This window comes from Leptodactylus fuscus, chromosome 4 (assembly GCF_031893055.1).
Source record: "Leptodactylus fuscus isolate aLepFus1 chromosome 4, aLepFus1.hap2, whole genome shotgun sequence".
Classification (NCBI taxonomy): Eukaryota; Metazoa; Chordata; class Amphibia; order Anura; family Leptodactylidae; genus Leptodactylus; species Leptodactylus fuscus.
Genome location: NC_134268.1, coordinates 161,016,436 through 161,034,844, shown reverse-complemented (window position 1 = coordinate 161,034,844; position 18,409 = coordinate 161,016,436). Strand labels below are relative to the sequence as shown.

Here is an 18,409-nt window from a genome sequence, read left to right as displayed (position 1 = left end):
AGGGGTTTTTGGGCAGTGGATGGGGTGATCGATGGGTTTTTGGGCAGTGGAAACAAAGTATAGTGCTTTGTGACAGCTGCTGCTCTAAAATATCGCTTCTTCTTCTCTTCTCCTCACAAAAGAAACTAAGTGTAAGAAGAAGAGGAGAAGGAGGAGACTTAGAAGCAGCCGTCACTACAGTAAATAGAACGGATCGCTGTGACTTGCTGTCACAGCGATCACATGACCGGGGACCAATCAGATCGGTCCCCGGCATGTTCACCAAGTCCCGCGCCGGTAGTGGGGGCGGGACTGTCGCCGGGGGGACGCGCGATCCCCTCTAAAATGGAGTCTAAAGACCGGCCGTATTTTTACAATCGGCCGGTCTTTAGGTACCAGGATCACTGGCCGTAATTTTACGGCCAGCGGTCCTTAACCGGTTAAACTGCACTGTATGGCAGATTTCTATCTATAGGGTATTCAGGGGTAGCAGTCACATCCAGGCCCTGATACTAAATTGATACGCTAAAGTGATTAGCGTATATTACAAATAGCACATGATAGTTGGGCGCAGTTACACATGTCACTCTGCTTTATGTACTTCAGTACATTTCTCACTATACGGCTTCTTCCTTCTAGAATAGTGTGATATCTTAGGCCTGGTCTATATGTACTGTATATGTGGAATTGGTACCTTGTGGCAATATACAGTACATATATAGTAGTACATGTGGATGGGGCTTTCAAAATGCCATCAACACGTAGCAGGGAAAATAATCAGCACTGATCAGCATTCTACACATTTTCACATTCACGTCATGCTCATCATTTCGTCAATAAGCAGCAGATGTTCTATAGTCTACACCAGTGGTGAACCTAGACTTTCTGCTGCCTGAGGCGGATGATCAAGAGATGCGCCCCCCCGAACTGAATACTGGGGGGGTGGGGGGTGGATGATCATCCACCTCAGGCAGTGGGGGAGGGGGTGTGCTAGTGGTAACATTACAGTAAATACAATGAAGTAATATTTGGTGCAGTAATACTCACAGGAGACGTCTTCCCACATTTCTCTTCCCTTTGGACCACCATGACCACTTCTTCCAGTTGTGACTTGGCTCTTAATTCCATCCACTTTTCCCTGACTGTAAAATGCCAAGATTTTTCCCGTGGGGCCCCAGCCTTAAAGAGGTTGTTCAGGAACTACAGGTTTTATCAAGGAGGCCGGGGAAGGTGAAAAATAAAACCCACACTCACCTGTCCCTGGTCCTTGCACCCCTGTCTGGTCCAATGGCGCCCCAGGGCTTGTTCCAGCGGCAGTCCCCAACACACGTAACCAATGAGGCCAATCAGGGGCCACAGCAGCCTAAAGAAAGGAACTGGGATGTCTCACATAAGTCACCTGTGATGTTACGTGTCCTTTCCTTTGACTGCTGATCAGCCTCAGCAGTCACGTGTGGCAAGGACTTCTGCAAGACAAAGACCCCGCCGCTGGACCGGACAGCCCCTTTAACATCGCAATATACAAAGTCCTGGGTCACATCTGCATTTGGACCATTCCGTTCCCCTATCTGCATGAAAAATGTGGAAAGAAAAGTCCTGCAAGCAACACTTTTCTCTCCCCATTTTTTGCGCGGAAACCACACAGACCCCATTATATTCTATGGGGCCCACAGGTTTCCTGAAGGTTACCACTTTTTAATGCGTATAGGTTTTCGTTTGGGGGGGTCCCCAAGCAGACTCCACGAATGGAAACCTGAACACAGATGTGAACCGGGCCTAAACATCACATTATAAAATAGTATGTATAATGGTAGACATGTATGGAAACAAACACAGACAGACAGTGTCGGACTGGGGTGTCTAGGGCCCACCAGTGGAATTATTTCTAGGGGCCCGCCATCAGGATCCCTGCAAACCAGCGATACCAAGACAGGGCGGCTGAAGGTAATAACATATCAGGAGCCATGCTGCTCACCCGCCATACGATGTGCAACAATGCACTACCTAAACCTATTGCTACACACTGTATGGAAAGTGAACAGTGCGGCTCCTAGAAATGTTACCATTACCTATAGCCGCGCTGTCCTGGAACAGCTGATCTGCAGAGGTCCTGGCTGTTGTGTCATCACAGATGTAATATTGATGGTCTATCCCAAAGACAGATCATCAATATTACAAAGATGGATAAACCCTTTAAAAATTTGTCCAGGAATTGGAATTTAGTTGCCTGGCAGATTCACTGCAGCTCAGCTCCCACTGACTTCAATAAGTGCCCAGATGCAGAGAAGGTGCCGGCTGATATACATTGGACAAAGAGCTTTCTGTGAATGTAAGCTGCAGGAGCGGACTTTACGTTTTTTTTTAAATTTCCTGATGAAAGAAAAAGTAATGCAAGTCTTCCGTTGTATAAGTAATCAAACATGACGGTAGACATTGCCTCATGGGAAGAATATGCAAATCTGTCTTCCATGATGTAATTAGGAAGACAGAGCCTCAAGTATGCACACCAATAGAGGGCGCTAGCTGAGGATGTGCAAGTCTGTCTTCCATGATGTAATTAGGAAAACAGAACCTCAGCCATGCACCCCTATAGGGGGCGCTCCCTTTAAAATCATGCCTGACCTTGCAGAGGCCTTGTGTTCGCAATGATGCTGTCATATTGTTTACGTTGGTGTCAATGGGAACAGACACTGTAGCATTAAAGGGGTTGTCCCAACTCAAGGATCCTATCTATATTGGTAGCTTATGTAAACTGAAGACTTTTCCAAAATATATTGCTTTAGAAATTCTGCTTTGTTCTCCTGCTATGTGAACTTATTCCTCCCATTGTTTACACACCATTGCTATAACCTCGGACCTACAGGACAAGTGACATCACTTTTTCAGTGTTCTTGCCAGTAGGATAATCAGTTCAGCTAATTGTAGTTTGCTGATATAGCCCAGTCTATTATCTCTCTATGTAAACACACAGATAACACCGAGCCCATTCTGTACCAGCATCTGCATATTATCTGATCTGTATGTATAAATATTGTGAAACTCCTCCAGCCCATTTAGCAAGAGGGATGGAGAAGGAGAGATACAGGAAGTGAAACCCCTTTAACTCTATGATGGATGACAAAAACAGCCATTAATAACAGGCTCATTAAAGGCAATAAGGGAAAAAAATAAATAAAAAAGAGAATTTTTCTTCCTAAGGCCCTAAATAGGCCACACCTTAGAAGGATGACACCTCTGTGTACCAAAAGGAAAACTGAAGGCAAGTAGAAAATTAACAGAGAAATGCATTTTATAAACTTACTTGCAACATGGTGACTGCATGCCTTTCTCCAGATTTGGTCCATATTGGCATCATTCCTAGTTTAAGTGCTATTAATCCAACCCTATTGGAGCCTGTAATACAAGAAGCAGTTCTATTAAGATGTGCAAATCAGAAATCACACAATAGATTCAATGATATAGGGCAGTGATGGCGAACCTATGGCACGCGTGCCAGAGAGGGCACGCAGAGCCCTCTATGCTGGCACAGTTGCGGTCGCCCGGATCGCTCAGTAACGGGGAATCCGGTACAGGATTCCCCGTTAGCGAGCGATCGCTGCTTTCAGCTGGATGTGCAAATGCACATCCAGCTGAAAGCTTTCAGTGTAGGCCGCGCGGTACGCACGGCCTACATTGACTATACAGAGTGTGACCTCTGCACCGGCGTGGACATGATGACGTAAGTCATCAGCGCCCGTAGTGTATAGGAGAAAGAGAGGACGCCCGGCGGCCCTTCAGGTTAGTGTATATGTGTATTGTCTGGGGAGGGGGCTGCTCTGGACCATTTTGTGCTGTTAGGGAGGGGGAACTACTGTGGAATATTTTATGCTGTGTGGGGAAGGGGCTACTGTGAACCATCTCATGCTGTGTGGGGAGGGGGCTACTGTGGAATATTTCATGCTGTCTGGGCAGGGGGCTACTGAGGACCATCTCATGCTGTGTGGGGAGGGGGCTACTGTGGAATATTTCATGCTGTGTGGGGAGGGGGCTACTGTGGACCATTTCATGCTGTGTGGGGAGGGGGCTACTGTGGACCACTTCATGCTGTGTGGGGAGGGGGCTACTGTGGACCACTTCATGCTGTGTGGGGAGGGGGCTACTGTGGACCATTTCATGCTGTGTGGGGAGGGGGCTACTGTGGAGTATACTGTGGAGGTATAATCCCATGGGGGGGCCATCGCGGGGCAGATTGTACTGTCTGTGGGGGTCACTGCAGGGCAGATTGTAGTGTGTGTGGGGGCCACTGCGGGGCAGATTGTAGTGTGTGTGGGGGCCACTGCGGGGCAGATTGTCCTGTGTCTGTGGGGGCCACTGCAGGGCAGATTGTACTGTTTTTTTTTTTGTTTTTTTTTATGTAGATTGTGAGCCCCACATAGAGCTCACAATGTACATTTTTCCCTATCAGTATGTCTTTGGAATATGGGATGGAAATCCATGCAAACACCGGGAGAACATACAAACTCCTTGCAGATGGTTTTATGCCCTTGGGATTCGAACACCAGGATTCCAGCGCTGCAAAGCTGCAGTGCTAACCACTGAGCCACCGTGTGGCCCCCTGGCAGATTGTACTGTGTGTGGGGGCCACTGCGGGACAGATTGTACTGTGTGTGGGGGGGCCACTGCAGGGCAGATTGTACTGTGTGTGGGGGCCACTGCAGGGCAGATTGTACTGTGTGTGGGGGGGCCACTGCAGGGCAGATTGTACTGTGTGTGGGGGGGCCACTGCAGGGCAGATTGTACTGTGTGTGGGGGGGCCACTGCAGGGCAGATTGTACTGTGTGTGGGGGGGCCACTGCAGGGCAGATTGTACTGTGTGTGTGGGGCCACTGGGGGCAGATTGTACTGTGTACAGACCTTTCAGTACAAGCTCTGTAAAGCTCCATTCACACGACTGTAATTTGTGGGTCCGCAATTGTGGATCCAAAGAGTTTTAAGGTTAAATTGCCGTGTTGGCACTCCGCGATAATTTATTGGGTTTTGGGTTACAGTTTGGGCACTCGGTCTCAAAAAGGTTCGCCATCACTGATATAGGGTAATTTTAACCATAGGACAGAAGATATATCGTAAGTACACCAGGCTCCCTGGTAGCTTGGTACTGCTCCCCTCCATCCCGGTAGCAGCTCCATTTTCAATCACTTTTTTCAACAGTTGAGAAGTTCCTCTATAGTTCTCTGTAATGTCCCAGTGCAGCCTCAGACTGCCCTTCTCTTGCCACCCAGTGATGTCTGCCATATTACATATTCTGAAGAGGTGACAGGCAGAGTGCTGGAGTCCAGATTTATCAGCCCCAGGTTTCTGACATATGTGTGGTCCAGGGCAGATCTGGAGTAGGCCTCAGCCCAGGTGTAGATCATTACTGGGCCAGAAAAAGGCTGCAGATCCTGCATTGTGTGCAGTTCCATGAGGTGAAAGGAGGTGTATGGCTCTGTCCTGTAACCCTGAGTCCGGTGAGACAATATTGCGCTTGTTTATGGTAGTAAGCCACACATAGAGTTAGGTAAACCTACTGTTTAGTTAGTCGCTCAAACAAGCAGGTTTTTACTTTGTATTTTTTTTTTGCCTGGAGTTAAGGCTGTATTTTGTTTTATTTTGTGCCTGAAGTCAAGGTTTATTTATTTTCCTTTTTTCCCCCCGAAATAAACCAGTTTGCTGCATATTTTGTGCCCCTGTCTTGACTGTTTGGGTCCGCACCACTGTTTCTACCAGCTAACTTCCCCACAATACAAATATATTAACATGCTTTACTTGTCCTTTAAGCTGCAAGCAAGGACCACAAGGGTGAGTACCTGCACTGCGGCACATTAGAGCAGGCTGAGTAGTGCGGGTTTACAATGACCACTATACATTGATTATGCCTCACAATATATTCCAAATTCCTCTTTTACAGCCTACTGGTGGACTAGGTTTAGTAACAATCAGAGATGAGCGAGTAGTATGCGATCGAGTAGGTATTCGATTGAATAGTCGAATATTGAGGTCTACTCGAATCGAATTTCGAATATTTCACTACTCACTAATGTCTACTGTATACGGTTTTTTTTAATGCCCACATTGTCCTAGTTGCTGTCCCACCTCCCCTGCATAGTTATTGGTGTAAAAAAAGCGCCAAGGGATCTGCTTTATACGCGCTGATTTTGAACGTGTTTTAACGTTCAGAATCGGGCAGCGTATCAGTAGTGTGAATGCACCCTAACAGTTGCAGTGTGATTCCCATCCTCTCAATGGTCTGTGCGCTGTAGAATCCTCAATAAGACCATCCACTGCTGCTTGACAGCATTCACTATATGCACCTTAATAGGGAGAAAGCTTTCAATCAGCTGTAGGAGCTCATAAATATTAGGATTTTATGGAAACTACTGCAAAAAAAACCACAAAAAAATCCAGTAAGTGATATGTAGCACGACACAAAGCGGAGCTACTGCACTTGGAACTGAAGTGTGTAAGAGTAAGTTTTCATACTAGTACATAAAAGTAAAATGAAGTCTGCACTCCATGAGAGCTCAATAAATTGATTTCTTTTTAGGAAACGCAACATTTAGGTCAAAAATTAACTGAGCTTCCCCAGACAATGTAACTTCAGCGCCACTCTTGTCCATGGATGCTGCACGTTATTACAGTTTTGTCTCCTTCCAGGGAATTTGCTACAGTACCAGATATTCACAACTACTGTAATGTATACTTTTTGTAGGTGTCATTTACCTGATGCCTTATCTGAGAATGAATAGAGCACAACCATCACTTCACTGAAATAAGTAACACAGGATCCCTATGTTCACGATCAGTCGAGGTCAATACAGCGAGTGATCAGATACTTATAACTTATTCCGTGGAGAGCTGATAAGCTCTTATTACTCTCTGTAAATAGAAAGCTGATAATGCCCTATGCCCACCAATAACAGTAGCTAGGAATTTTTCATATACATAATACTATATATATATTAAATATACCTGGTTCCCAGGGCTTTATAGGCCATGGCTCATCCTTCAGTGGACAAAGCTTGCTTGCGGTCATATCTCTGTATTCCTGTGCAGTCACTTGTTTCATAAACTCTTTGTTTTGTTCGGAGAGATGCTCATCCCACCAAGTACTACTGCTGCTGTTGTATCTGACCAGTAGGACACTGGATGGACAGCTAAGGAGAAAGAAGCCAAGGAGAAAAAAAAAATACAACTTTAAGGATAAGACGACCAGTAGTAGCTTAACCATCTCCAAATATTCTGAAATTTCCCCACTGTGGGACTATTAAAGGATTATCTTATCTTATATACCCTGATCTACCTATACTGCTCGAGTGATTGTGTGTCAGGAACACATTACATTGACCAGCACTTTAGCACAAGGTATTTCAAAGAAAAATGTAAGATTCTTATATGTTCACATATGAGAGAAATCTGATGCGTCACTGCTGTGGATAATGACACTAAGTAGCCCCACTCAATGGTGCCAGTCAGTTTTTGGTTACACATAACAGTTTCCGTGCTGTTTATGTGCAGAAACTGCATAACAAATTTGCAAAATAATCCTTTTTTCCCTCATCATGAAGAATTGACTCCCCCAACATGAAAATAAAAGTGCTGTATACCCTAACAATGTGGACTCCCATTGAAATCAGTTCTTCAATGAAGTCAGCGGAGTACACGTCAGCTTCAGTGTGCATGCCCCATACCTCTAGCACTAGCCAGGGTGTACATCTCCAGCTTCACTGAAAAACAGCAACGGTGCCGGGAGCACCAGAGAGGAGTCAGGCTCACTAGATTCATCTTTAGGTAAGTATAAAGGGTTTTTATTTTTATTTTCAATGCGACTGCGGATTGTATTACATCAGGGTGATTTGTGACAATAAACCCCAGGTCTATAAGGACCTGTGTGTGGTTTAGTGTACCAAATCAACCTGTCAGATTTAAGATGTAACAATGTGCACCCCAACGGCACCAAAATTCTAGCTAAAACTAAACCAACTAATAAGTGGTATAAACTTAGCCTAGACAGTGTAAAAAGCAGCAGTTTATCATCCAGCATCAGCCACTGTGATAAACCGGACACTTATTAAGATTGAGTAGTATTGGAGCATATTCACACACGAGAAACTGAAGAATATGAGACAGACTTCAAATTCCTCTCCACTTTCCAGCCCTCAGCTCTACAATACGAAATTCAGTGACCAACTTCTCCATGTGAACATACTCTTAGTCAGCAGGTGACTGTCACCATGGTGTGAATATGTATTTAGAATAATCTTCCATACAGGATAAGAGAGAAGACCAGGGGTACCTTGAGTTCCTCCAAGTGACTCTATTTGGGAGGGTGTGTTACAGTGATGTTGCTTTTACGTCTATGACAGATATGGCGGCATTCTGATACCTGACCTGTATCTTCACTGGGGTCACTGCACCCGTCACTGATAGGTCAGTACATCAGTCTGCTGTCAAATGGGGCACTGAGGACGTTCTCAGAGTTACTTGTATGTTAGTGCCCGGCCAGGTAGGCTGCACCTACTGTCACAGGATGTCGGCAATACCCAGGCAGGCAGGAATGATCCTGTTGTAATGCCCACATAAGACATACACTGCCCACACCATGCCCTGCCAGTCACTCACCTGTCATGTAGCGCACAGCTCCTGCCAAACCATGTGCCCCGAGCAGAGAGCAGCCTCCGGCCCAGCCCCGCAGCCATCACCACTCACAGCTATAACACAGATGCCCGGCACAGGGGACAGCTTTACTGCCGCGAGAATCTTGCCCTCTGCAGCGGCATGAGAATGTCACTAAACTCTTCCTGTCCGTCACTCTGCTCCTCCGCCCGGAAACAAGAGGCCGAGAAAGAAAGGTTCCGGCTGCTCTAGCTGTGTGCTCATGCTGGCTGGCAGAGTCTGTGACTGTAGCTGTGAGAAAGAAGGAATAGTGTATTAATAATAAGGAACCCAGCTTTCCTATGGTGCTGAATGACATCCTCTCCTGACATGTTCTCTGCTTAGGACTAAGTAGTTGTTCATACAATAGACAATGACCCTTGCCATGTCCCTGCTCCCCCACATACATGACTATGTACATTGGTTTTTAGATTCCATTTTTGTTGGATTTTAAAAGCACAAGCACATAAGCAGGAAACACAAGACATTAAAGTGTGTCCAAGCTGCAGAAGGTTAACTACATAGATGGGTTATCTGCATTTGTTTTCTAGTCCTACCTTTCTTCTATGGGTAATATGACATGTAGGAAACCTCATAAAGCATAACATGTCCTACAGTGTGGGCTGTGTAATGTCTGCTGCTCATTCTCTGCCTGATAATCATGTCCATTCTTTGGCTTGAACCTGATCTCTGAACCTTGCCACCTGCTTATTCCTGACCTCTCAACCTTGATATATGCCCCCTTATTGAACTTGACCATTTTCTTGAGTGGTGCCTCTGAGTCCAATGGGCTAGCTGCTATTAATTGTGGAACCCCCTCTGGAGTTAGCAACCTGGCAGTGTCCCCGCAGTAAAGAAGTCCAATTAAGGAACAAGGGTTATAGGGTGAAAATCGGTAGACAACGCACTTAGAAGTGGCCAAAATTCTATCTGATGTAGTAGTTTAGCGGGTCCAAAACCCACAGACCCTCATAATGATTCAGTGTGTTGTAAGCCAAATAATAATGTAAATGCTGTAAATAATAAGGTAATGTAATGCTGAAAAATAATAATAAGTCAATATTTGCCTAGAAAATGAACTTTATCCCCCAAAACACATTACAACATAATTGCAGCCCTGCCTTAAAAGGACCAGCTAACATCGTTTCAGTGATTGCTCCATTAACACAGGTGTGGGTGTTGATGAGGACAGGGCTGGAGATCAATCTGTCATGATTAAGTAAGAATGACACCACTGGACACTTTAAAAGGAGGCTGGTGCTTGGCATCATTGTTTCTCTTCTGTTAACCATGGTTATCTCTAAAGAAACGCATGCAGTCATCATTGCACTGCACAAAAATGGCCTAACAGGGAAGAGTAACGCAGCTAGAAAGATTGCACCTCAGTCAATAATCTATCGCATCATCAAGAACTTCAAGGAGAGAGGTTCCATTGTTGGCAAAATGCTCCAGGGCGCCCAAGAAAGACCAGCAAGCGCCAGGACCGTCTCTTAAAAGTGTTTCAGCTGCGGGATTGGGCTACCAGCAGTGCAGAGCTTGCTTAGGAATGGCAGCAGGCAGGTGTGAGTGCATCTGCACGCACTGTGAGGCGGAGACTCTTGGAGCAAGGCCTGATCTCAAGGAGGGCAGCAAAGAAGCCACTTCTCTCCAGAAAAAACATCAGGGCCAGACTGATATTCTGCAAAAGGTACAGGGAGTGGACTGCTGAGGACTGGGGTAAAGTCATTTTCTCTGATGAATCCCCTTTTCGATTGTTTGGGACATCTGGAAAACAGCTTATTCGGAGAAGACGAGGTGAGCGCTACCACCAGTCTTGTCTCATGCCAACTGTAAAGCATCCTGAAACCATTCATGTGTGGGGTTGCTTCTCAGCCAAGGGAATAGGCTCTCTCACAGTCTTGCCTAAAAACACAGCCATGAATAAAGAATGGTACCAGAATGTCCTCCAAGATCAACTTCTCCCAACCGTCCAAGAGCAGTTTGGCGATCAACAATGCCTTTTCCAGCATGATGGAGCACCTTGCCATAAAGCATAGGTGATAACTAAATGGCTCAGGGAACAAAACATAGAGATTTTGGGTCCATGGCCTGGAAACTCCCAAGATCTTAATCCCATTGAAAACTTGTGGTCAATCATCAAGAGACGGGTGGACAAACAAAAACCTACAAATTCTGACAAAATGCAAGCATTGATTGTGCAAGAATGGACTGCTATCAGTCAGGATTTGGTCCAGAAGTTGATTGAGAGCATGCCAGGGAGAATTGCAGAGGTCCTGGAGAAGAAGAAGGGTCAACACTGCAAATATTGACTTGCTGCATTAACTCATTCTAACTGTCAATATAAGCTTTGGTTACTCATAATATGATTGCAATTATATTTCTGTATGTGATAAAAACATTTGACAAACACACATAAAAGCCAGAGGGCAGCAGATCATGTGAAAATATAATATTTGTGTCATTCTGAAAACTTTTGGCCATGACTGTAGTATGACTGTAGTATGACTGTAGTATGGCTCTTTCCTACGAAATGTTGTGCTGCAGACACACTAATTTTATCCTTTGCTTATGAAATGTACTTGTATGTTTAGTAATCCTAGCTTTGATCAACATTGTAGTTTATACTATATGGATCATGCTATATTTACATACAACCATAAAAATGACAATGCTGGACAGGCATGTGTACCTGTTTCCAAAAGAGAAATGTCCAGTGAACTCTTCTCTTCTAACAGAAGAGAAGTGAACGAGTTAGACTAATGTTTGGACGTACACTGTTCGGCACTCCGTGGTGTCATGAGAACTGAACATTAGTCTAACTCGTTCACTTCTCTGTCCTGCTTATCTAACCACTCTACACTAGTGTGGTATGAATGTATTTTTGTCACTTATCTGAGTGACTGTTTGCTCCCCTATGGGTGAATGTATATATATGCCCATATGTCTATGTGCTTGTGAATGAGTACTGGTTACTGGCAACTTTGCTAATTACCCCTGATGAGTGTGTGTGTTAATGTCATTTATGCACCACGAAACATGCATGTCGGGTATGTTTATTTGAGTTGCATTTAACTCTTTTCAGCGCAACCTTTCATATGTATATATTCTGTTCAGGAGGGCCGTAACAGGGACACCCCATCACTAGGGCAAGGTTCCGGACGGGTCACCGGCCATTTAGGGGGGTGACCCCGTGTCAGGCATTAGGGGTGCACAGCTCCCTTCCTGTCCTTTTAGTTTAGGGACATCCTCTTTTACTGTCTCTTACACTTCTACCAGTTCTATTAGGATGGAGACATTTCTTTTTTCCTGGGTTTCCCTGGACTTGTTCAGAAGTCCCAAGTCATCCACTATAAGTAGGTGAGTCCACAATTGGTTTAATTTACTTTCTTTTGGGACCACCGTGTCCATATATGTGGTTATTGAGGTGGACTTGTTTTTTGTCTTATGTGAGATTTTTTATGTATTTATATATTCTATTTTAACCGATTTATTAAAGGTTATGTTTTATTAGTGTTATCATTCCATTTGCTCTTTTTAACAATACATCTTAGCATAACAAGTTGACACCAAGTGAGTCAAATATCTTCCATGGTAATGCTCTTAAGCATGCAGAAGGTTGTATTGATCAGTTATTTCAAGAGGACATTTGAAGTCCTCAGGGCACATACACCACTAGAAAGCCGACAATCGGCTTTCCCGTTCTGTGCCCCCGCTGAAAAGATATCGGTGGCGTTATGGTAGCTCTTCAGTGTCAGAAGGGCGTTTCTGTCAGTCAGGAAGGCCCCTCCTCACAGTAGCGTCTATAGTGCTGTACTGTGAGAGGGGGCATTCCTTACTGCCCAGCGATAATGCTGAGCAGTGAGGAACGCCTCACCAGTACTCATATATGGAAGAGTTACTATCAAGGGGAGGGGGGTGTTCCTCACCACTCAGCGTCATCGCTGGTCAGTAAGGAACGCCCCCTCTCACAGTACAGCGCAATAGACGCAAAAAAAAAAAGTAATCACCAAAAATAAAATTCCCGCTCTCAATGATTACCGCAGGCAAGAGCGAACCATGTACACATCGGAACCATGTCTAAATACGGCTAAAATTCTACTTTCAACGGAAGATGCCCTTAGTAAAAAAATAAATAAATAAATATTTGTGAAGTCAGATATTTATTTTTGATCGGAAAGGTCTGGCTTGCAATTATTGTCAGGAGTTCAAGTCACATCTTTGTTAGATAATTTGAACTTGTCCACACCAGTCTCTTCAAATCCTGCCTTTATGGACCTCGCTTTGGCATTTAGGCACAGTCATACTGGAACATTCCCCAAATTATTGTCATAATAGAGTTGGAAACATACAATAGTCTAAAAAAAGGGTCTTAAACTTGGCTGTGCAAATTATCTGCACATAGAAAAAATTTGAAGGCGATTGGCCGCATTTCTTCCAGATTCCATACAACACCCCGTACATGTTTAATGACTCAAAGCAATGTACCTGCACAATGTAAAGGGGTTTGCTTGTCTCACTGTTTCAGCGGTTGCCTGCTGTCTCTTCTTCTTACTTCCTGTATTCCCCCCCAGCTTGCTGAACGGGACACTATGAAGTATCACAATACTTATGCAGGTCAGATAATATGCACATACTTGTAGAGAAGACTCAGTGTTATCTGTGTGTTTACATAAAGAGATAACAGACTCAGCTTTATCAGCAAACTGCAATTCTGCAAAAACTGTGATTGCCCTGCCGGCAGAGCAGTGAGTGACATGCTTGTCCTATCATGCAGGTCCGTGGTTATGGAAACACTGTGTAAACAATGGAAGGAATAAGTTCACATAGCAGGAAAACAAAGCAGCATTTCTAAAGCAATATATTTAGGAAAAGTCTTCAGTTTACATAAGCTACCAGTATAGATAGGATCCTTGACATGGGAATATCCCAGAAGTGGCTCCATAGAGTTTAATTTCCCCCAGCAGTGGCTCCATACAGTTTAAAGGGATTCTACCACTAAAACGCTGTTTTGTGTGCTTTAGACGTCGGAATAGCTTTTAGAAAGGCTATTCGTCTCTTACCTTTAGACGTGGTCTCCGCTGTGCCATTCCATAGAAATACCGAATGCTGGAATCTCGCTATATTTCCCCCAGGTTTTTAACTTATGTGTGGTCCAGTGCGAGTCTTGAGTAGGCCTCAGCTCCAGGTGTCAGTCCTTGGCTCATTACTGTGCCAGAAAAAGGCTGTAGATCCTGCACTCCAGGGCAGATTCATGAAGTGAGAGGAAGTAGCTAGGTCTGTCGTATTCGCCTCAAAACCCTGAGCAGAAAGACATCTCCCATTAAAGTCAATGGGAGCCACTCAGGAGCTTTTTCTGGGAGCTGTTTCTTCCGGCTTCCGGAAAAAAGAAGCAAGATGCTCATTCTTCAGGCCGAGTCACCTCGCGATTCGACCTGAAGACACTCCCTCCTCCGGACTAGGCCCATTCATTAGGCCTAATCCAGAGCGGAATGCGCGGTTGGATGCTGGTGCAGTGCATCGACTTTCAGTCGCAGCGACCTATCTTTTGGACCGGAACCTGAGGCAGCCTCTGCTTCAGGTTCCGGTCCAAAAAACTGTTTGAACTTACCATCAGTCCAGTGAGACAATATTGTGCTTGTTTTGTTCATGTCCCCAGTAGTAAGCCACATGTATAGTTAGGTAATCATTTCATTATCATTTTGTTTAGTTAGTTGCTCGGACAAGCAGGATTTTGTTTTATTTTTGCCTGACGTTAAGGCTGTATTTTGTTTTGCTTATTTGTGCCTGAATTGAAGGTTTATTTATTTTCCTGTATTTCTAAATAAACCTGTTTGCTGCATATTTTGCATCCCAGTCTTGATTGTTTGGGACTGCACCACTTTATATTCATCTTAATTTAACAGCAAGAATTCATTATAATAGGGCATATAGACGACATTGAATTCTTTTGCATGTGGAACTTTATTCGCCAAAGCTTGTAAACTCAGTGTGACCAAATATTATCACTCATTTAATGCAGTGGGATCTGTTTAATACCATTTTTGCCCTGAAGGGAAATGTTGATGTGCTATCAGCTTCCTCTAGTGATAACAATGGCTCTCTGGGTTTTTCCTATATTCTGTATCCAAACTCATGGCAATGAGTTCACTGTTGTTATGGTTGGGCTGATGTCACAGCACCTACAATGATTACTTATACACGCGAGATCAGCTTGGCCCGTTTTACAACACAGTTATATGACTTGGATAAAACATTTTTAAAATATAACTTATTTGTACTTTTTCCAAGACAATAATCTCTTTACAAAGTAGGTCAATGAGGCATATGTGCTGGTTTATAGGCAAGCTGCAGGCAGAGTATGTAAACTAGCTGGTACAGATAAAAATATGATTTCTGTGTCGTTTTAGCATTCACCTCCTGTTACAAGTCCGCTCATCTGTCATAAAATTAATTGTAATAGGCTGTTTTATTTTAGAAACTTAACACCTTCTGCAGAACTTGTGTTTCCCCGCCAAATGCTCTGATCTCATATCATTTAACTGCATTTCAAAGTTATCATATTTATATATTAGTTTGGTCTGAATAGATTTATAAAGGTATATACAGCATATATTTTATTCTTTTATTACATTTATTTCTTTTTGTTCAGCAGTTTTAACAGTAATTCAAGTGCTTAAGGGCCAGTAGTTTTAAGAAGGATGCTGGGTAATAATAAGAAACCTTGTCAGTCAATAAATACAAAGACTCACTTACTGAACAGGTTTATACCGAAAAGAGGCTTGCTATGTCATTCAAATGTCAAACTGATCAAGGAAAATGTTACTAGGTGTCTGCTTAGCTGGAGAGACCATAGTAGTTTATCAATAAAATAAAGGCAAAATCTGCAACACTATAATTTTTTTTAATAATTAAAGCCATGATTACATTTTATTAATTTAACCATGATTTAATGGACACATACAGGAAATCAGAGGCACTGCTTGGGTCTTAAAAATGCTTACACTACCTGTAAATGTACCTAATTCTCAATATTCTCAATGTACCAAGTATTAACAATAGTGCTTTCCATAGTTCCTCTGTTAGTAACAGTGTTCCCAATAGTGTCTCAATAGTAATAATGTTCCTCCAGGCCTGACAATCTAATATATAATACATACCCTTTTCTTATAAGCTAACAATCTAATATACAAGGCATGGCATATAATAATACTGACTGCTCTAGGAATCCTGACTGGTCACTGACTGATCCAGCATACATCAGAGAATTAAAGCATTTTTGACATGCTTTTATTTATCCCCACTGTTGCATAAACCCTACCTGATCTACTAGGACCTGTGCGTTTTACAGGTCAGGCCTCACCTCCTGAATCTCTTCCATTCTTGCTCTACCTACAACATTCCCTTATTACTGCACTTTGAAGCAACAGTATTTTTTATTAGAGATGAGCAAACACTGTACGGATCAGCCGTTCCGAACAGCACACTCCCATAGAAATGAATGGAAGCACCTGGCACAGCGACCGGCCGCCGGCAAAGTGTACGTGCCAGGTGCTTCCATTCATTTCAATGGGAGCGTGCTGTTCGGAACAGCTGATCCGAACAGTGTTTGCTCATCTCTATTTTTTATGTTTGTATCCCCCTCCCCTTGGGTCTCTGATTGTTATACTCTGGGGTCTGAAAAGAGTGCACATGACACTCTTATTGGCTGCAGCAGTGCACATGACACTCTTATTGGCTGAAGCAGTGCACAGAACACTCTTATTGGCTGCAGCAGTGCACAGAACACTCTTATTGGCTGCAGCAGTGCACAGAACACTCTTATTGGCTGCAGCAGTGCACAGAACACTCTTATTGTCTGCAGCAGTGCACAGAACACTCTTATTGGCTGCAGCAGTGCACAGAACACTCTTATTGTCTGCAGCAGTGCACAGAACACTCTTATTGGCTGCAGCAGTGCACAGAACACTCTTATTACATGCAGCAGTGCACAGAACACTCGTATTGGTGGCAGCAGTGCACAGAACACTCTTATTGGCTGTAAAAGAGCACAGAACACTTTTATTGGATGCAGCAGTGAAAAGAAGACTCTTATTGACTGTAACAGAGCACAGAACACTCTTATTGGATGCAGCAGTGCACAGAAGACTCTTATTGGCTGTAGCAGTGCACAGAACACTCTTATTGGATGCAGCAGTTCACAGAACACTCTTATTGGCTGCAGCAGTGCACAGAACACTCTTATTGGCTGCAGCAGTTCACAGAACACTCTTATTGGCTGCAGCAGTTCACAGAACACGCTTATTGGTTACAGCAGTGCACAGAACACGCTTATTGGTTACAGCAGTGCACAGAACACTCTTATTGGCTGCAGCAGTGCACAGAACACTCTTATTGTCTGCAGCAGTGCACAGAACACTCTTATTGTCTGCAGCAGTGCACATAACACTCTTATTGGATGCAGCAGTGCACAGAACACTCTAATTGGATCCAGCAGTGCACAGAACACTCTTATTGGCTGCAGCAGTGCACAGAACACTCTTATTGGACGCAGCAGTGCACAGAACACTCTTATTGGACGCAGCAGTGCACAGGACACTCTTTTTGACTGCAGCAGTGCACAGAACACTCTTATTGTCTGCAGCAGTGCACAGAACACTCTTAGGGCTAGTTCACACGTGAGTATAAGGGGAGGTTTTTGACAGCGGATTTCGCGTCCAAAACCTCCCCTTATAATGGTGGTCTATGGAGACCGCCGGGCTTCTGTTCTCCGCTAGCGGCGAGCTGCTGCTAGCGGAGAAAAGAAAGGACATGTCCTTTCTTCAGGCGGAAGCCGCGCGGCTGAACCTGCGTGCACAGAACACTCTTATTGGCTGCAGCAGTGCACAGAACACTCTTATTGGATGCAGCAGTGCACAGAACACTCTTATTGGACGCAGCAGTGCACAGGACACTCTTTTTGACTGCAGCAGTGCATAGGATAATCCTTTTGGCTATAGGGAACCTACAGCTGCCATGAATTCCTGAACTGAAAGTTTCTCAGGGTCAGAGATTATGGTTAACGTGCTTGTAATCTGTGGCACAGGTTTGGAAAGTAAATGTCCAGCAACTCTCCGGCAGGAAATAAAACTTAATACTCCATGTAGAAGGAGGCAGTTGGGACACAGGTTAAATATTTTATTAGGATTCAGATGTGAACTGCTGTCTAAGGCTTTGTGGTTGTACTTCAGAAAATCAATCAATTCAGTCTAAGTCAGGGGACAGAGTAGATTTTATTTTACTAATTCACTTGCACATCTACAGATTCTCTAGATTTTCTATTTGTTTCTAGGTAGAAATATTGAAAAGTTAGTGACCATTTAAAAAATAACCAATTTAGCAAATTTAATTTTGCAGTTTAAAATACAAAATGTAATGTTGTAATTTAGGAGTTCCCTGTCGTCCTCAACAGCGGCACAATGTGGGGTATTTCTGCCCCTGTGTGCTGGTAGGACAGGCGGATATTTAATTAGCCAATCAAATGCGTGGCAGGCCCTATAAGAGGGCACAAGAACCTCCCCTCTGCGTGTTTTTTTCTGTCCTGTGTGGACAGAGGACAGGTGGGAGGACTTGTGTCCTCTTAGAGAAGCTCAGCAGGATCACTCACCTCCTGAGCGGTTGTGTTTTTCTTGTCACCTTCTGTGCCCTGCGGGGAGAAGGTGCTTGTTAGCCATGTGTGGCTACCCCCCTCTATCCCCCCTGCCCCCCCTCTCCTCCGCTTCCC

At 44.1% G+C, this 18,409-nt stretch overlaps 1 protein-coding gene across 1 annotated transcript in view; it reads right to left on the bottom strand.

Annotated features, from left to right (window-relative positions):
* MRPL3 (mitochondrial ribosomal protein L3) overlaps positions 1 to 8,809 on the bottom strand; it is a 60,933-nt gene extending 52,124 nt beyond the window's left edge. Inside the window, exons 1-3 of the mRNA XM_075272235.1 lie at positions 8,617 to 8,809; positions 6,967 to 7,151; positions 3,281 to 3,372 (exon numbers count right to left, since the gene is read on the bottom strand). Coding sequence (XP_075128336.1) covers positions 3,281 to 3,372; positions 6,967 to 7,151; positions 8,617 to 8,693 — 354 coding nt within the window. The 5' untranslated portion in view covers positions 8,694 to 8,809. The remainder of the gene's footprint in view (positions 1 to 3,280; positions 3,373 to 6,966; positions 7,152 to 8,616) is intronic.
* Between the last annotated feature and the right edge of the window lie 9,600 nt (positions 8,810 to 18,409).